The sequence below is a fragment of the Brachypodium distachyon genome, chromosome 1, assembly GCF_000005505.3.
Source record: "Brachypodium distachyon strain Bd21 chromosome 1, Brachypodium_distachyon_v3.0, whole genome shotgun sequence".
Lineage (NCBI taxonomy): Eukaryota > Viridiplantae > Streptophyta > Magnoliopsida > Poales > Poaceae > Brachypodium > Brachypodium distachyon.
The window spans coordinates 58967838-58988138 of NC_016131.3; the positions used below are offsets into that span (position 1 = coordinate 58967838).

A 20301-nucleotide genomic window follows, 5' to 3' on the forward strand; every position below is an offset into this window, starting at 1 on the left:
TCTCCCTATGTTCCTATTAATGCATAGAAATAAATTGCACAAAACCATCACATTTTAGGTTATTGGCGGGCGTTACACTCGACCACCACTTCCACTTTGTTTTATTGTTGCAACCTCAGTGTGTGATTAATCACACCCAGATGGTCGGTTGCCGGCTGGTTCACTGGTCTTTAAATGCAAATTTGGCATATCAAAACTCGACATACCAGCATTTTCATGGTTCCCAGGAGCGCCACGTGAGAAGCAACGCACATGCTATTGCCATCGTCACTAGGCCTGGACATTTTACTCGGTACTCGAAGAGTAGCTCGACTCGTTTGGTATTCGGCTCGTTAGACTAAAGAGCCGAGTAGAGCACCTCCTGAAACTCGTTAACACTAAAGAGTTTAACGAGCCGAGCTAGCGAGACTCGCGAGCATGCTCGTTAGCTCGTTATCTGGCGTCTGCTGGTCGAACCAAACACAGTAACCTACGACTTGTTAGGTCCAACACACCTTCCCGAACAGCCCAACTGCCTGAATGCAGCCCAAGCCCAAGACTCGTTAGGTCAGCCGGGTCTCCAGTCTCCTCCTCGTTTCGTACTCTCGTCAAACTAATATTAGTCTTATTAGTGCTTTTGTATTGTATTGTATGAGGACACGAAGCTGTAATGGCTGTTAGTCTTATGAGTATTTGTGTTGTAGCCTGTAATGGTTATTAGTCTTATTTATTATGAACTTATTATAATGTTGTACACATGTTTTGCTTGTCGTTTTTTCTACATACATGCTGTCCATTTTTTTCCACCGCTAACGAGCTTAACAAGCGTCCGACGAGCGCTCGCGAGCAGTAAACGAACCGAGCCGAACAGGCTTTGATGTTCGTTAAGGTTAACAAGCATAACGAGCCGAGATCTTAACGAGCGAGCTCTTAACGAGCCGAGCATGCTCGTTAGCCAGGCCTAATCGTCACACGGTTGTTTCGAACTAAGGTAAGATCTAGCTATGTCTGTTCATTAAAAAAAAGCAATGTATTATAAACGCCTTGAACAGACCAGCCTTCTCACTCTCACCCGCACGCAGAACATCTCCTAGTCCAGATTTGTCATTGTTGTCACCACCGCCTCAGGTACCTATCAGCATGCACACCCCACACTACACTAGGTCAGTGGGTGTCCTCGACACCTGCTTGTCCACGGGGAACATGCACGTCCCGACAGCATCCATTGATCCCGCCCCAGATCGAGACAGCCAATGATTGCCAGCGAAACCGCCAAAAGTAGGTCCAGGGAGTATATGCGGTTTCGACTGTTTGAGATGCAAGTAGGTTGAAAACTTGCCAGCATGTCCCATGTCCTCTCTTTTTTGCCAAGGCAAAGGTGGCGACATGATGCATGAAGACGTGGGTATCCGATCGCTTGGCGCGCTTCGTCCCATCCTTCCACTCCATCACCTCCACTGCACCACGGTATAGAATTCCCGACCGTGGATGGCTGGTAAAAGTCGATATATACCGACCGACCGTTGGCCGGAAAAAGTCCCAACCAATTCTTGGTCGGTATTTCTATAGTATGCTGAAAGATTGTTGGTTGCCCCGTCCTTCCACTCCATCACCGTCCACTGCACCACGGTATAGAATTCCCGACCGTGGATGGACGGTAAAAGTCGATATATACCGACCGACCGTTGGCCGGAAAAAGTCCCAACCAATTCTTGGTCGGTATTTCTATAGTATGCTGACAGATTGTTGGTTGGGAATACGAGAAACTTTGCTGTCGAGAAGTTGGTCGGGAATACTAACATAGGCGTCAAACGGTCGGTCGGTAAAAATTGCCGACCAACGAATGGTCGGTCCGTTCATTGAGCTGAAATTTTAGGGCGCCACAATTTGGCCCGGCCCGCCAAAGCTTCCCCCCCACCCAAAGACCTCCAAATTCCTAAATCCCTGTACGCCACTACTCATGCCCTAAATATCTCTTCCCCTTCCAGCTCGCACGCCGCCGCCATTCTCGATCTACGGCCGTTGTCCTCCTGCCTCTCCACCACCGGCCTTGCTTCCGCCCCGATCTGCTTTTCCGATGTGCCGCCTGGCCACCTCCCCCATGCGCTCGACCGTCGCCATGCCTTCGTAGGCACCGACCGCCGCCGCCCCAGGAGCTCGACGCCTGCCCCGCCGTTCCTCCCCCCCCCCCCGCCAAGGTGGTCCTTTGCCATCCCCTCTGGTGAGCACTTCCATCTCCCTTCACCAGCCCCACCCCGACCCCCAAATCCCCTCGGCCACACCACACCAGCACAGACACCCCAAATCCCTCTCTTCCACTTCCACCACGCACGCTGCCGCCGCCTAGATCTCTGACCGTCGTCCTCCTGCCTCTCTACCGCCGACCCGCTAGCTGCTCCTGCAGTCCTGCTCCAGTCTGAGGTACGTTGGTCGTCGAGTCCTCCCTAGATCCAGTACAGTTAATTGAATCCCTAAACTGTGAGATGTGCCCTGGGGAGGGAGGGGAGGTGCAGGACGCTAAGGGCATTGCCGCATGGGGCTGGATCTGAGGAGCTGCAAGAGGATTGAGGCGGGTCTCCTCTTTGAACCCGATGAACTACAGTGTGGCGGCTGTTTCCCTGTTTTGATTAATAACAATGAAGGTGACAAGCATTTCGTTTTCTCTTTTCTCTGTTGTCTTGTTTGCTTCAATTTTTTACGCCCTCCGTCTAACAAAGGATGCCTCAACTTTGATTAAATTTGAATGCATCTATACACTAGATACATTCAAATTTCAGCAAACTTGAGACATCCTTTGTTGGACGGAGGGAGTATTTATTCTGCGAGAAAACCTTCCTTTAATAAAAAACATTTATTAGTGCTGACATGCTAAAAACATTTTTTGTTTACATGATAAAGTGATTCAGAACAGATGGTTCACTCTTTTGTTGTTTGTCTGTCTTCTATTGTACAAGTATAAACGTGATTCAGAACAGCAGGACCAACCTTACAGGCACAAGCCACCCGAATTCCAGAAGGTAATAGACATGATAAAAGTGTTAGTGCTCCTTGTCTCCTTGAAATATATTTGGAATTGGAACTGCATGTTTTGGAGGCCATCTATAGATTGTGCAAGACAACTACCCCCTCTGATTATATAAATGCAATAGTAGGACGGTGGTTACATTGATGCTGAGAGAAGTTGAATTTCACTCTCTAAATGAATCTAAATATGATTCTGTCTGTTTATGGATGATTACTTTAAATTTGCTTGCTGCTTATGTGTAGCTTCAATTATATATAATGTATTACTCTAGTTCGCTCTCCTTTGCTGTTTATATTTATTATCTAGGCTTTGATCAGGGTTCAGAGCCTTGATCATGTCAACTAGGAATCGAAAGTAAATCCATCATATTTATCCAATAAATGTTTCTGTAGAGATTCTTTGCCAGCTGCACAAGCATTTATAATTCAGCAATATTTATTTTCCGTAAGAATACATGCTAGTGTAGCACAGACTTGATTGCTTTTTGGGTTAGTGACTTGTTTACATGCTTGGTAGGGTAAATGTACAGCAAAGAAAGGGTAAGCTGAATCTTGCTAAGTCCGAAAAAGAAGCAGTTGCCATACATACGATGAGTCCTTTATGGAGAGAGACCAAATGCTAGTGTCTCAGGTCAGAGGTCACATTATACAGTCATGCCCGTGTTAGCTAAGAAATGGTAGAAATAATTACCTTAACTGAAATTGATATGCCAATGTATTTCAAGGACTTCTACTTTATAGAAACATCAAATTATTGCAGGCTGACGAACTTCTAATAAATGGAATTTTATATGCATCTTGATGTATTCAGATTGTGATGTGTGCAGCAGATCATATGTGATGCCTCTTTTTGCAGCAGTGAGACTAGGAAATGAAAAAAACATGACTGAAGGAACTGTATAGTTGTATTGCGTTACATTATTTCACCACCCCATAAACTTCTAATAAATGGAATGTTATATCAATGTTGCTGCCCATACCTAGAACTGTTCAAACCATGAATGCATTTTAGAAAGCCTGAACTGTACATCTAGGAAAATGAAACTGGGGAGACCAGTTTGAGAAAGACATGAGCAGATATGCTAATCAGTCAGGCAAAGGAACTGTGAATAGATATTGATAACAAGACTTTAATTCACCTGTTGTACTCCAAACTTGTAAGTTATTATTAGTGTTCTTTTGTTATTAGTTTTGTAAATCAAACAGACTTGGTTGAGACATGGTTACCTTTTGTACGCAGGAAATACACGAGAGAACATAGTAGCCGGTGGTTCGCATCAATTAGATGATTGCACAATGAAGTAAATTTGTTGATGTTGGAGATGCACCTTGTAGCTATCATTTTGTAAAACTGGATAAGTGGTGTGTCTTGTGCACTCAACCAAGATCTTTCATGCACTTATCATCTTTAACTTCTATGGGTAGCAGTGAACTTATAAGATTCATGCACTATTTGTAAATGTGATGAATTAATGTATCAAGTACAGTTAATTTAATATCATGCGTGTTGTTAATTGGTGGATTTTGGAAGTACATCATTGTCAAATATTTTCGCAAAGCATCTGATTTATACATGTAAAGCTGTGTGCCTGGACCTTGTAAAGTCAATTGGCGAAAGCCTGGGCAACAAAACGTTGGTCGGCAAAACATATGCTGTCCGACGGCTGGTTGGGAATGGTTATGTGGTTGGGCTACTGAATGTCTGTCGGGAATAACCATAGCAACAGATTGTTGGTCGGGAAAGCAGCGTCGGTCGGAAAAACTTTGCCTGTCGGTAAAGAAATAGTTGGTCTGGAATGGTATTCGGACGCCGTCAGATAGTCGGTCGGCAAAGTAAAGTTGGTTGGGAAAGGGCTTGGCCGACAGGACTTTCGGTGACAGACAATGTTGGTCGGCAAAATCCTTTACCGACCGATCTTCTGTTGCTAAAAGCAGTTTTCCCGACCAACTTGGCTGTCGGAAATTTTATACTGTGGTGTAGTGATCACGTGTTCCCTCTCATGTGCCGCCAGACGCAAGTGGCACCATCCGAGTCCGAATCGGGTCCTTGTGGTCACCACCGCCTCCGGTGCGTATCAGCACGCATATGCTCACACCATGTCGGTGGCCGTCCTCATCACCTGCTTGTTCATAGGGAACACGTTGGATGGCACCCATCACGAACCGCACCCGATTGAGACAATCAACGGGCCGGGTGTCCATGTACGGAACCACCAAAAGTGGTACTTGGGGAAGAAAAGCATATGTTTTACGGTTGGAGGACTATGCTTCTTCTGTTTACAAAATCGGGACTAAACATGGACTTTTGTGACGATTGAAGGACCAAAAATGTAAACCGCATTTATAAATGATGATCAACTGTCACATGACCCTGGGCATGGCCTCACATGTTTTAGTTCCATCAACGGTTCATGAGAGTAGCTAGCTAGTGTAAAACGACCGGCCGATCGACGGTACACATATTTCTCTCTCTGCTCTTTTAAGATGGCAATTTCTAGAAAATAGCTCACCACGTTTGCCACCTGGTTATACATATATATTTCTCTCCCTCTATAGGCAAGCCTTGCCTTGTTTCTTTTGAACGATCGGCGCGGCCTACGTCGCCGCAGGTAGATAGATAGATACATTAGCATCGCGATCGATATATGGACGGCAACGCGGTGTGGACTCATCGATGATGGACTACACGGATGAACCAAGCATCCAAAAGAGGATCACGCACGCACAAGCGATCGATCGACTTATCCTTTAATTTGCGTCCTGATCCTGATCATCTTCCCATCTACTATCTGTGTACTCCAGCTGCTACGTACCGTGCGTGTCCGTGTGCGTCGGTGCCAACTGCCAAGCTTGCTAGAGTCATGTGTGTCAGTAGGCAGTCAATGTGAAGACCAAGAATTGGAGATCCGGACAAAAATGACAGCAAATTGAAACCGACACCAGTAGAGAATGAGTAGCCAAATTTTACCAATCCGCCTTCCTCGATTCCTCCGTCCTAGGTAGTACTAGTACAGCACACAGGAACAGGGAGTCCCTCCCTCTATATATAGCTCCTATCAGTTGGTCAGTCAGAACTCATCAGATTCAGAAGCCAGCCAGTCGAGATCTCCACAAGCTAGAACCAGCCGACCAGACCAGGTACGTAGAGCTCCCTAGTACTCCTAGCTAGTATGGAAGAGGAGAAGAAGCCTGCTGCTCCTGCCACCAACGTTGGTGCTCCTGCTTCTGCTGTCACCGTTGGTGCTTCTGCTTCTGCCACCGTTGGTGCTCCTGCTTCTGTTGATGCTACTGCTACTGCTGCTGATGCCGGCTCCGGGTCGGCGGCGACGGAGAGCTCCATCTTCGACGAGCTCTTGGGACCCATGATCGACGCCAACAAACCAGACTCAACCTCCACCCCCGGCTATTTCAGCACCCTCTTCCCAACTCCAGCCGAGGTATGACACATCACACGTCCTGCAGCCTCTGTAATTCACTGCTTTCTCTTACCATTCGGTTTCTAATTGATTGTATCTAGGGATCTCTTGTATCTATCTATGTGTGTCTAAATTTTGGCCTGATTCAAGATATATATGTTCTCTTCGATTCATCCATCGTTTAATTTCTGCTATTTTCCCCTTGGGAAAACTAAGGCCGGCCAGGCACATGTCCTCGGCAGCTAGCTAGCTGGTATTTTTAAAAAAAAAATTTGGTCCGAGTATAAATCACCGGCCAGATATAGAGTACATAAAAATTAGAATCACTCCAAGCTTTTTTCTTCTTCTCATCTCTATAGCTAGCTAGCAGCTTGTTGATTGATATACGTTTCTCCTAGCTAGCTAGTAAGTACAATAGAAACGCATGCGCAATGCATGCTTGCTAGCGTCCATTGCATGGCATCACCAAATTAATTAGGTAACTAATATATCAGCACAACGCCCGATATGCATGACAAGCGCATTTTTGTTTCTTTGTAAATACACTTTTGTTTGCTTGTACATATACGACCGATCGGCGCATGAAACAACCTCTTTTTCCCGTAAGCAATTTTTGTTTCCTTGTACATACAGTACATTTTTTGTTTCCTTGTACATATATGATGGATCGATCGGTGATGCATGACACAACCTCTTTCTTGTAAGCAATTTTGTTCATTCATTTCGTATATATCATCAATTCATGCCTGTATACACATGGTATACACGTCATATACCTCAGCTACAAGAGGCTATCTATATACATATGTATACGTGTTACTTACGTGCTTATGATGAATTTGTTGGTGGATGGCAGGCGGCGGCGGCGGCACGTCGTCGGGGTCAATGTGGTAACAAATTTATCATCCATCCAGAAAATTAATTAATTAACTTAATTGGTGAATTACTAGCTAATTGACTGATATATAAATGTTGCAGTACCTGGGATCAACTCGTGGGCAGGGCAGCAGCAGCAAGGGTATGATCTTGAGTCGTCTCCATACTTCAGCTCCTGCGGCGTCCACTACGGCGGCCGGGAGTACTACATCCCCGATAACAACAGTAGCACTACCAAGAAGAAGCCAGATGAAGAAGACAACTCTGGAGCAGCCAATCGGGGTGATTGGTGGCAAGGTACATTATACATACGCCGCTAGCTAGAGCTAGAGACCTCAGTTCAGCTTCATCCTTAATTTACATGCATGTAAATTATAGTACTAATCCAAGCAATAATCTCACTTTCATCTTGACTCAATTCCAGGTTCCCTCTACTACTAGGGAATGCAGATGATCAGCAGCAGCAAAGCCGATCGACCTCCTTCGATAATAAAAGTACTATGTAACATGCATAATACATGCCAGCTCTAGCTTCGAGTCGTACTCGTTTATTTCTAAGTGGGATATGTAGAAGATGCATGGCCGGTCGATCCACATGGATCAATCGATCATGCAGCTTCATTTGTTCGTCAATCTGCTGCTGTTATGTAAGAACTTTTGTCAGTTGAGACATCGGTCCGAAATGATCGATGCCGAATCTCTTTCATGTATGTGTGTGTGTTCTATATATCTAATAACCGTTGTGCTACCTATGCCTTTCTCACTCTCTCTATATTTAATAGTTGGTCCGAAAGGATTTTCATAGAATTTTGAAGGATTTGAATACTTAGGTTTTTTTTTCTATATGAGTTGTTTGATTTGTAGGATTGAACCCCATGGGAAATTTTCCTAAGGATTACGTTGCACTACATTTCACAGGAACTATTGCACTCCCACCTCTTTCTCAAATTTCTTTGTTTTTCCTGTGTTTAGTCAAACAAACATTGATGATCTAACCAAAATCTTGTAGGATTCGAATGGCATGACATTGCAATCCTGCGATTGTCCTATTCATATGTTTTTCCTATCATGTGAATCAAAGAGGCTTAATTGTTGTGCTACGTTTGTGTCCTTCGTGCTATCTCAGTGTACACTACATTTATAGGAGTAAATTGCACAAAATCATCACATTAGATGTCGTCGTCTTTATACTTGACCACCGCTTCCGTTTTATTTCATTGCTAAAACCACCATGCCATAACTAATCTCACCCATCGGGGTACTCCCTCCTTTTCAAAAAAAAAAACTAATCACACCCACATGGTCGGTTCACGAGCTTTGAAGGCAAATTTGGCAATATTGTTCTTGTTGTTCTTGTTGTTCTGGTTCTCGATCCGGAGCACCACATGAGTAGCAACGCCGACATACTAGTGCCATCGTCACATGGTAGTTGATCTGAATTAGGGCAAGATCTACGTCTATTTATTAAGAAGGAAACAATTAATTTGATATAAGCACCACGTTTTTTGTGGAAAAACATACACGACATGCCGACTACTCCCAAAATAAGGGCAACAAAACAACCGGCGCGAGCTGTCTTGCACACACTTGAGGAGAGCAGCCTTCTCATTCTCACCCCAATGCAGAACACATTTTTTACTCTTAATAGTGTGTGCTCGGCGAGTTCACCGACTTTGAAGGAAAAATTGGCATGTGGAACCGACATCTCAGCGCAGTTGTGGTTCCCGGGAGCACCACAGAGCAACAACGCAGACATGCTAGTGCCATCATCAGATGGTAGTTGATCCGGGCTAGGGCAGGAGCTCCGTCTATTCATTAAGATGGACACAATTTGATATAAACACCTTGTTTTTGTGGAAAAAAACATACATGACATGCCGACTACTCCCAAAATAAGGGGCAACAAAACAACCAGCGCAAGCTGTCTTGCACTCACTTGACGAGAGCAGCCCTTCTCACTCTCACCCCAACGCAGAACATGTTTTTTGATCTAAATAGGGTGTCCCCGGTAGTTCACCGGCTTTGAAGGAAAAATTGTCGTATCGAACTGACATGTCAGCACAGCTGTGGTTCCTGGAAGCACCACAGAGCAGCAATGCCGACATGCCAGTGCCATCATCACATGGTAGTTGATCCGGGCTAGGGCAAGAGCTCCGACTATTCATTAATTAAGTTCACCGACTTTGAAGGCAAATTTGGCATATTGAACCGACATGACAACGTTGTGTGGTCCCCGGAAGCCCCACGTGAGCAGCAACGCCGACATGCTTGCCATCGTCAGATGATAGTTAGTTCGAGCTAGGGCAAGAGCTCTATCTATTCATTAATTAAAAGAATACAATTTGTTATAAACACCTCGTTTTTGTGGGAAAAACATACGGAGTACATGGCATGCAGACTACTCCCAAAATAAGGGGCAACAAAAGAACGGGCGCAAGCTGTTTTGGATGCACTTGAAGATCTGAGCCAGCCTTCTTACTCTCACCGACACGCAAAACACGTCACCGGCTTTAAAGGCGAATTTGAAATATCTCGAACCGACATGTCAGCTTGGTTCCAGGGAGCACAAAGGAGCAGCAGTGCCGACATGCCAGTGCCATCGTCACATGGTAGTTGATCCGAGCCAGGGCAAGATCTTAGTCTATATTCATTGAGAAGAAAACAATTTGTATAAACATCTCGGAAAAAGACATACACTACATGATGACTACTCCCAAAATAAGGAGCCAAAGAACAACGGGTTTAAGCCATCTTGTACGCACTAGAAGAGACCAGCCTTCTCACTCTCACCCGCATGCAGAACACGTTTTTTTAACTCTTAAGAGTGGGTGTGTTCTTATCTTGTTTTGAGATACCTATAATTAAGTAAAATTATGAAAAAAAAATCGTGGATGCAGATTTTATATGGGATGCCACATAATATTGAAGATATTCATTAAAAGGCAAAATATGTTTTGGAAAAAAAAACAAATTGTCATATTTTTGGATGAAATTTGTCAGGGTTGCACCTTAGAGCATACGCAAGATTTTTAAAAATATATAATTTTAGGGAACTTTGAGATTGCTTAAAATCAGTGTGCTCTTATGACTAGAAAGTATTTTCAACTGCCAGGACAAGGCAAAGAAGTATTTCTAAACCTGAACATATATTAAGTATTCAGCTGCACCACTAAATATAATGCGAAAAATGCCTAATTTCCAGTGAGAACTAGTTCTCAAGTCTCAACCTTGCTTGAGTTTCATATTTTAACCGCGCATTATGAATGGTCCAATTTTAGGACCCTGAATTTGAATGATGATTCTCTGCTAGTACCGCTGCATGGGGCTCATCCAACTCGCCAATAGGCCACATTCCCCTGCCTGGCATGGTCCAAGGAAGCACCCTTATTGCCAGCCACAGCCTGTCAGCCTCACATCTTCATACCTTTGAATTGTAACAGCAACAAAGGCACAAAGCTAGCCACAGCCACAGCCACAGCCTGACATGATTCTAATAACAGTAGGCAAGGACAGTTGAAGTCGTCAAATTCAGTACATCTTTAGTGTAATGGTATGGATCGTGTTATCAAAGTATCAACAAACATGTACTCCCTCCGTCCCAAATTAACCGACATGGATTTGTATAAGTTAATTTGGGATGGAGGGAGTACATTTAAGAAGTTTTTTGTCTTGACTGAAATAACTGTGATTGATTAATTCTACACCCTGTTGAAGACCATGCATATGACAAGCATGTCCCGAAACAACTGTGATTGGTCTTTCATGCTCTTAAATCACTCCAAAAAAAGGTGCACTTTAGGAGCACCCCTTAACAAATTCGAAAAAAGGTGCACTTTAGGAGCACCAAAAGTCCAAAAGCAAGACAAAACATGGATTCGATATAGAAAACTTGGAATAAATACCATTTATGCCAGGACTTAACACTGGGAATGCAATATTAGCTATACATTGAAGGCAGTTAACACCAACTGCGAAGAGGAACAGAACACAAGCTTGACATCACAAAGTACTGTGTACTTGCAATGCTGAAACTACCTCTACATATTGCAACGAATTATCTGGCCATCTAGATCATGTCAGTTAGTCGTCATATCCAGAGGACATTTGCTTTTGGTCATGATGTAAGCGTTCTGGTTGCTGAGCTAGGAAGCTTTGCGTCCCTTGACTGCAAACAAAATAACAAAATGTTAGATGGTTTTGAAATTTGTTACACATGTTAAGAAGCATGATAGCAGAGGTCATGAGCATACCAGGGCTAACAATCTTTATCCTCTTAGTAATCGCTCTGACAGAAGTAACAGATGTGGCTCCTGCAGACATGGGTATGAATAGAAGATTGGTTACAACAAGAGTGATGACAGGGTAAATAAAACAAGACAGTATGTAGAGCTGGCTCTGAACCTTGTGAATTAATATCTTCAGTGGGATCTGCTGTCATTGGCTTTACTGAATTTGGAAAGACTGGATCTGCCATCACGTTGTTATCACTTGCAATGGGCTGTAGTCTAATGATACAATTTGCACAACAGAACCATGTTAGCATTTATAGATTCACCCAGGACAAGAAACTATAGGCAGAAAACTATATCATACCTTTGAACTTCAGCATTTGAGGAAGGATTCTCGCAGTGAACACCCACATTATCAAGATCGAAGTCAAGTAGAAGTTCAGAAAGTGAAAAATCGCCATCAAATATATCAAAGTTTGTGAAGTCAATGTCAAAGTCATCTTGCTTCTGTCCATCAGAGGTAGAGTTAGTTGCCTTGTCACAAGTAAGCTCGGTTGAACCTGGCCTTGCATCAGAACTGTCAAAATCTAACCTCCCTTTCACATGTTCCCTTTTTGAGGTTTTCTGGGTGCTTGATTTTAAGGGGGAGCTGACATGGTAGCTCCTCTCAACAGAATAATAGGTGCTACTGCCCCCCTTGAGAGGACTGACTATTAGAGTCTTGGAAGAAACTATAGAGCATTGAGAGGACGCAATCTCCTGATGGGTGTGAACATTTGGAGCCACAGATGATGATGGCCTTGGTGCTTGATGAGAAGCAGGCTCATCTCCTATGGGATGGCTTTGTTGTGGTGTACATGGAGAAGAACTGACTTGAGGCTGCAGCGGTTTGAATAAGCTCTTGGCAACAGATGAGCCTTGGGCCGGGAGCTTTGCAATCCCTGAGTGTTCAGCTGAACTTGGCTGAGCAGTTGGCAGTTGAAGGGCACCATTTTTACCTGGGATCAGGACATAGTAAAGTTAATATATTTGTGATGTTGCAGGAACTGGTAATCAAAGAATGCTACTCTCCAAACTTGTACCTGTTGGGTTCAAGCTAGTGGTTGGTGCAGTGCATATTCTCTTGGAGGCTGAAGTAGATTTTGCAGCAGACTTTGTCACCTTTCTCTTCTTTGTAGGCAAAGAGCTAACTGCAGGGGTTGACATGTTGTTGGCATTTGATGAATTCTGAACAACAAGCGACGAGGATGTCTGGGTGTAGTGTAGCATAGGGGTAGCATATCCAGCGATGCCAGCTGCAATAAGAGCAGAAAAAGGGGACAGCGTTAATTCGACAATGAGTACTAGACCAGAGAATGGACTGAATAAGGTAAGCATTGTCTCTTTTTTTTTAATGAGGTAAGCATTGTCTTGGTGACATGTACAGGCAGAATCATATAGATATGTAACATGACTAGACTAGAATGTCTGAGACCATCTAAAAAAAGAATGTTTGAGACCATGTAAAAGGCATTTCAAGGAAGTAACAAAGTAGTGCTAGATGCTGCCAGTTTCACATGGAAATGCAAGAGTTGCCAATGCACACATATATCAGGAAAAAATTGTTATTGACATATGTTTTTTTTTGAAAACATGTTATTGACATCTGTATGAAGCTGTCAAAGCCATATGTATGATCCATATGTATAACTAATAATGCAGTTTCCAGACAAAAGTAATGAAACGCAGTTGGGAAACTACAATTTGGAACACCATTTGTGAATCACAGGTTTGAGAGTGAAGAAGAAACAAAACTAATAACAATGCAGTTGGGGAGGTACTACAACTCAGAAGAGACTTTTGAGAACCATGACAGGCAAAAAATTCCCCTAAAATTGTAAAGCAGATTCAAGCAAACATAATGCAGTCTCTCTGTTTTGTGAGTAAGCAGATGCAACTGCAATTGAAGTAATCGAAGAGTACATCGCATAGAGTAGAAGGAAAGCATAACGTCGAACAGGTAGGGTGCATCACAGGAGGAGCATACAAAGGAAGCGAGCAAAAGAGGGGAAGTACCTGGAGGAGGCGGAGGCATGGGAATCTGAGGAGGAGGAGGAGCGGGAGGGGAGGAGGCGTTGGGGCGGACGAAGAAGGGCGGGACGAGCGGCGGCGAGGAAGGCGGCGGCCCGGCGGCGAGGAGGAGCGGGTTGGGCTGGTAGTAGGCGGAGACGAGGGAGTGCATGGCGTGCATGGCGGAGTCGACGGCGAGGCGTGACTCCTTGAGGGAGATGTAGTCGTGGAGGATGTCGGCGAGCGGGAGGAGGCCCTTGGGAGGGTTGCTGCTGGCGGCGTTCCTGGAGCCGAAGAGGCTGGCGGCGTCGGCGCGGAAGGCGGCGAGGGAGGCCGCGAAGCCGTTGTCGGCGAGGTAGCGCTCGACGAGGAAGGCCACCTGCAACGGGGTCACCTTCTTCTTGCCCTTGTCGGCGGCGTCGGAGGGGTTGGGGTTGGGCGGAGAGCTCGGCTTGGGCGGCGCCATGGCTAGCTGGCTGGCTTGCTAGAGAAGAAGAAGAAATCCTAGATCTCGATCTCTGTGTGTGCGCGTGGGCGGCGGTTTTTGTTGATGGATTTGGGAGGGAAACATACAAGACGCGTATGAATGAATCGCGCGCGAGCGAATTGGATTGAAGCGCCATCAGACATCCGAGCGAAAATGATTTTTCATTTTCTGGCGCCAACTATTTTTAGGGGTTGGCGCCTTCCTTCCTCTTGGCCCAACGGATAGGCCTTCTCTGTCCCCTGGGCTGCAAATCTCTTCTTTATGGGCCGCAGACGTTCTTCTTCTTTTATTAGTTTGAGAAAATCTCTTCTTTCTGGGCCGCAAACCTACGCTGGTTGGATTTGGTAAAACGGGGCAGCCTATAATACCTCTAACTAGGCTTTCGTCAGGTATACCTCTAACGTGGCCTTGGACTAGCATAGATGGGCTTACGGACAAATATTAGGCCAAGTGCAACAGTTTTGCTTAAATATCTTCCATATATCTCAAAATGGGAGACTCTGCTAAAAATATTTTCCCAGGCCTATTCTATATTTTAAGAATTTTGTGTAACCACCATTTGAAGCCCAACGGATACCTCTCCAACAGCTAGGTTTTGAACGGCCGGATTTCCAACGGCTAGTTTTTCAACAGCCGGATTTCTAACGTCTAGTTTTTTTCTCTATCAACGGTCGCAACTACAACATGGGTATTACCTTGCAGATGGCATATATCCGCGATGGGCCACATTCCTGAAGACAATTTCAAATCCAACAACTGAAAAGAACAAACATTTTGCCCGATGCCAAGAAACTTGTCGGAAGGATGTTGAACGAGGCTTCGGAGTTCTGCAAGCTCGTTTTGCCATTGTACGTGGACCAACAAGATATTGGGATTTGGATACACTCGGAGAAATCATGACAGCTTGTATCATCCCGCATAACATGATAACAAAAGATGAGCGTGACCGATTTCAGAACCTGGGAGAACTGGTGACACCTTCTCGTGAAGAGGCAGCTACATTCACTCAGTTTCTTTAAGCTCACAACGCTATTCGAAACAAAGAAGTTCATTGTCAGCGTCAAGTTGATCTAGTTGAGCACTTGTGGCAGATCTGTGGAGAGATGTAGCTTTCATAAGTGGTAGTAATAATGTAGTGTATGAGATCTTTTTTAACTCATGGTGGGGTATAAGCGGTGCTTGTATCATTTTCTACATAATGCAATGTTTTTCATTACTCCCTTTAGTTCAGATCACAACACATGATTCCAACCCCAGATTTGACTGAAACTGAATTACAATTTAACTAGCAAAATTACAGTTCTATGCTTCGTCTCCTTTCTATTTCCTCCTCCCCCCCCCCCCCCCGAGCTCTTTGCTTCATCTCATTTCTTCCCCATCGAGCCGCCCGCCCACGCCTCACCTCCGCATCTAGAAGAAGCCTGCCCCTGCTCCTTGTCCCCATCGCCCGCGTCTGGCCACCGCCACTCCCTTCTGGCCGCCCGCGATGCAGAGCCGCCCCCACCCGCCCGCCCGCCCGCGCCTCACCTCTGCCTCTAGAAGAAGTCCGCCCCTGCTCCTTGTCCCCGTCACCTGCGTCTGGCCACCGCCACCCGCATCTGCCACCCCAAATCGAAGCAAGAAACTGAGAAAGGATAAGGAAGGCAGGCACGTGGTGGCCGGAGGGGGGCATCGGTTGCTCCTCGCGTCAATAAGGGGAGGGATCGGACTCCCCGATCTATAGGAGAGAAAGAGCTCTGGATTGGGAACGTCAAAATATCGGGGAGGCTTAATTCTGTTGTGTCCAGAAGCAGATGAACACGAGCAGAAGTAACAGCACCAACTTCAATACCTACTTACCCATTTGAAACAACGCCTAATTAAAGAGTACATGTTCAAATTAAACAAAAACAAGGGAAACCTCACGGCCAATCCATTGTGCTAGATGTTGCTGGATATACTTACATTTAAAATGGTGACGATATTTAATTAGTACTTTATATATGATTCAAAACTCTTAAACGAGGAATTTACATTTAAAAACGGTACAATCAACATTTATAACTAATATGCAAAACCAGAGGGTCATGCAGCCGCAGAAACAAACAGACATCATACGGCTTCAACCATGCAACCGCAACTGACAGCTACAGCTGATTTTGAGAGCTGCAGCCGTAGAATCTGCAGCTGTAAAGATGAAACCCAAACAAACACAACTTTAAGAGAAGCGATGGATGTCGTTTTTGGGCTTTTTCCCCTTAAATTTGGTATTGGGATACTTTAGGTGGACTTGCTCTTCGCGTCGTGCTGCTACAAATAGACATAGGGAGTTTTCTTTCAGTAGTATAGCATACGGAGCTCGCAGTGCTACCAAGCCACGTGGAGCACCGAGCACACCAAGCAAGTTCTTTTTCTGAATTTGACTCACTCTATATTTTTTTTGACCAAATCATTCTATATTCCTATGATGTTTAAAAATAATAATTGTACGGAGTACAAAAACATTTCTTTTGTTGTTAGGACAAGAAGAGGAGTAAAAAACCTGTGGAGCAAAGACCGTAACAGCAAACTGAGCACGGGCGCGTGATTGATCCATGTCTTAAGTAGTAGCACCGTCGTTTAGTGGAGTGAGTGGGACGAAATCGAAATAATGGCATTCACGAGGCTTGGCTTGGCTTCATGCCTTCAAGTGAGTAGTACTCTCCTACCTACATGAGGGATGGAGACGGAATGGAGTGAGTGGGGCTAGGAGCGCAAGGGCCATGGTTTGAGCTGGACCAAGGAATTAACTGTCTGTAAAGGCTGATGGCACGGCTTTTTTGTTCTCACTGCACTGCTACGGTAGTGCTGTTGTTTTCTTGGTTCTCTCACCTTTTCTTTCTTTTGAGAATGGAGGTGACCACCCAAAAAGGAAGGGAGAACGGTGCATGCCTGTATTTTACTCTGTGCTGTCGTCGTATGTGCTGGACTGGACGGCCACTGCCTCTCGTCAATGAATGAATCGATGGAATCCGTCATGTAAAAAAATTTAATCAACGAGTCAAGTGAATGGTGTTGTTGAGCTTCCCGAGCGAGCTGCCTTCCACGACAAGTGCAAGTGGGGAGTGTGTGAGTGAGTGGAGCTCCAGGGGCAAAAAGCAAGGAACCGAGGAGCCAACACCGACCCCTTTCCCCAACCCCAAATCCACTCCACTACTCCACTGTAAATCTATCCATCTGGATTCTGAGATTGGGAGGAAGGAATTTGAAGAAGCACTTCTTCCGAGCTTAGTTTTCTATCGCCACGAGCTGGAGAAGAAGAAGAAGAAGATAGGGCGAGAGCTCAGCGAATTCGGAAGCCAAGTGCGCTAAGCAGAGCAACAACAATGGTGCTGCCGCCGCTCCTCATCCTCCTCCTGCTCCTGCCCTCCGCCGCAGTCGCGAGCAACAGCAAGGTCCGACACTCGTCCTTCGCCCTTGACTTCTTCCCCGGCGACGGCGCCCTCGCGCAGCTCGCCCTCACCGGCGGCGCCAACGCCACCTCCGCCGGCGCCATCTCCATGGCCTCGCCGCACGCGCGGGTCCAGTACCACAAGCCCATCCTGCTCGCCAAAGCTGCCGGCTTCTCCACCTACTTCTCCTTCTCCCTCCAAAACCCCATCCCCAAATCCAAATCCAAACCCCTCGCAGCAGGTTCCCTCAAATTCTTCCTCGCCCCAGCAGTTTCCGCACCCACCGACGCCCTAGCCGTCGTCTTCTCCGTCGCCGACGTCGACCCCAGCCACGTCCGGGTCCAGATCGACCTCCCCGGCGTCAACACGGCCGTCGTCCAGGCCCGGTTCTCTCTGCCCGTGTCCCGCGCCCAAAAGCTGCATTCTTGGATAGACTACAACGCCACCTCCGCCGCGCTCCAGGTCCGCCTCTCGTCCTCGCGCGTCCCCAAGCCGCCGCACCCGCTGCTCTCCCACCCGCTCCATCTCCGTCCCCAATCCAGCACCCGGATGCTCGCCGGATTCGCCTCCTCCCACGCAAACTGCAGCCTCTTCAGCTGGGCATTCAAGGCCAGCTCCGGGCCCCCCTACCTCATGCACTCCCTGCCCCTGGATCCCACCGGCGGCAGCATACTGCTCACCACGCCGCCGCTGCCGCACTACCAGCCCCCGCTGCCCTACCGCTACCACTGGCCGTCGCTGCTGCTCGCCGCGGCCTGCGGCGCCATGCTCACCTTCTTCGTACTGTTCGTTTGGTACTCAGTGGCCACACGACGCCCCATCGGCGTCACGCCCGTCGAGTACCCCATGCACCCGTCCTCCTCCGACATTGTCTACGAGAAGATCGTGCTCGTCGGAGCCAAGGACCACCCTGCCAATGCCGCCGCACCCGGTAACAAGTAGCCCGCCGCCATGCTTAGATTGTATTGCAAGTGTGCTTGCTTCATCATCCTGTAAGTAGCGAATTGTTTGCTTGGTACTCCAGTGTGTGCGGTGGAGACTGCAGATTTTGCGGGCAAAGCGAACAACGCGAATTCTGCACTTTCCACCGGGATTAGAATTCGGATTTCTATGTTGTAACTCATCATGTCATCCACCACTGCTACTCTTTCATACTCTTCTCCTTGTGATGCTTAATTAATTAGTGATGTGCTAGTAGTGTTCGAATTCTCATATCTAATGGATCATCTTAACTTGTTTTCTGGTGAATGCATTTTTGCTCTCGTGGTTGTTCCGACAGACATGCAAAAAAATGCACAACTTTGCTGCATCATGAAGACCTCAACTCAATCCTGCTCAGATATTATATACTTCTCTCAACTACTGAATGCACTCCCTGATTTGCAAAAGTGCTAACCTTTTGGTTTCAAACGCAATTCGCTATACTACTTTAGTAGTTTCTTCTTTCAACTTGTGGGAGACTCTTTGGTGACATAGGTCTGTCTCAAGTTGCCTAACAAAATGCAGTTATCTAGAATCGATTCTGTTGGCCAGAGCCACTTTGCCTTGATAAATTGTAGAAGGGCACAAGAGTGCTGGAATCATCATGGGAGATTTTAAGGAGGGGACTTATTTATTGTGTCCATGCATCGCGGCTTTCAGTTAGGAACCACTAGCATTATACATTACGAAATCCAGTGCTTGCTTCAGTTAGGTTGCATTTCGGAATTGGATGCTGCTTTTTAGCTGGGCTAGTTACATCTTGAAAAAGAAATGTAACGACAATAATATATGATTTGAAAGACACAACATGTTATTATGAAATATATATATCAACTCAGAAAAAATGATGCGATGAATGTTCTATAGTACAACTGTTATATCCAATAAACAACCTTTTGTGCTAGAGTTGGTGATTATGCTGGAAGAAAACTGCTCCTGGGAATACATTGGCATTTGGTTGGTGATTTTGTATCATGTTGTAAACATCTCAACTTCTTTGGTAATTGATGCTACTGTGGCAGTTTCAAGTTTGTGTCTCAGCTGTAACTTTTCTCTCTAGCAAAACAGTGGGAGTAATTCTGGATTGCGAGAATCTGGCAATATATTGTTGACAAAATGGAGGATATAGCTATGCATAACAGTAGCTGATAGATTCTTAAAAAACAGTAACTAATAATTTGTCAGGGGGAACAAGTTAAAACTGTTTTATGGTGTTTGATATGTTCCTTCACTCCCTTGGTAGAATCATACTACTGTGATATAGAAAGTGTGCCCTCCCCTGTAATGTGTCTTGCACTCTTGCTTGTCCCCTTTGAAAGAGTAGAACTTAAATGTTCTCCATGTGGTATTTACTTGGTTTTTGACCCCTAAATAAACGGGGTCACTCTTTCTGCTTAAATGAAAGATGAAAGGCACTGCTCCCACCAGTTCCTGAAAGAAAATTCCATGCTGTACTTGCCGCTGTATAATGGTCAGACAAAAGATGTTTGTTGTCGCTAGTTTTGTTCTGTGAGCCGTTCAGAGTGTTTCTTTTTAATGATGTTCATCAAGTACAAGAGTAGGTATCTGGAACTAACAGTGTCATAAAGGAATGGAATACTCCGCTTTCCTTCCTTCCTCTGGCTTTGCTATTCATGCAATGGAGAGATCTGTAGTCTGTACACCAAAAGATGAAGATTGCATTTCAGAGCTGAACATCTGGAATCAATGATGTCATGAAGGACTATTGATGTGAGTGCAGGAACGGAATACTTTTGTTACCGTGATGTGATGATGCACGGTTAGTTATTGGCTCCTTGCTTTTGCTCTTGACCATCCAAATCAATTCTGCACCCGGCCGATCGAGTGCA

General features: G+C 45.5%; 3 protein-coding genes and 1 long non-coding RNA gene across 5 annotated transcripts; 3 read left to right on the plus strand and 1 right to left on the minus strand.

Moving 5' to 3' along the window:
* The first annotated feature begins 1887 nt into the window (after positions 1–1887).
* LOC104581758 lies at positions 1888–4533 on the plus strand. Of its 2 annotated transcripts, XR_001405671.2 has the most exons (3): positions 1912–2996; positions 3521–3634; positions 4244–4533. It is a non-coding gene; the product is annotated as an uncharacterized LOC104581758 (long non-coding RNA). The 2 variants fall into 2 exon arrangements; XR_001405670.2 differs by having other exon boundaries at positions 1888–3634.
* A 1535-nt stretch (positions 4534–6068) lies between these two features.
* LOC104582351 lies at positions 6069–8045 on the plus strand. Its single transcript, XM_010231827.3, has 4 exons — positions 6069–6440; positions 7276–7309; positions 7398–7592; positions 7720–8045. Exons 1-4 carry the CDS (start codon positions 6174–6176, stop codon positions 7734–7736), a joined length of 513 nt encoding a protein of 170 aa, XP_010230129.1. The 5' UTR covers positions 6069–6173; the 3' UTR covers positions 7737–8045.
* Positions 8046–11154: 3109 nt separating this feature from the next.
* On the minus strand, positions 11155–14183 carry LOC100840884 (nascent polypeptide-associated complex subunit alpha, muscle-specific form). Its single transcript, XM_010231828.3, has 6 exons — positions 13580–14183; positions 12607–12819; positions 11889–12522; positions 11697–11800; positions 11546–11605; positions 11155–11460 (listed from the first exon to the last, which is right to left on the minus strand). Exons 1-6 carry the CDS (start codon positions 14037–14039, stop codon positions 11438–11440), a joined length of 1494 nt encoding a protein of 497 aa, XP_010230130.1. The 5' UTR covers positions 14040–14183; the 3' UTR covers positions 11155–11437.
* A 2879-nt stretch (positions 14184–17062) lies between these two features.
* On the plus strand, positions 17063–18718 carry LOC100841192 (L-type lectin-domain containing receptor kinase I.9). Its single transcript, XM_003561491.4, has one exon. The coding sequence runs from the start codon at positions 17405–17407 to the stop codon at positions 18410–18412; it is 1008 nt and encodes a 335-aa protein (XP_003561539.1). The 5' UTR covers positions 17063–17404; the 3' UTR covers positions 18413–18718.
* Positions 18719–20301: the final 1583 nt, after the last annotated feature.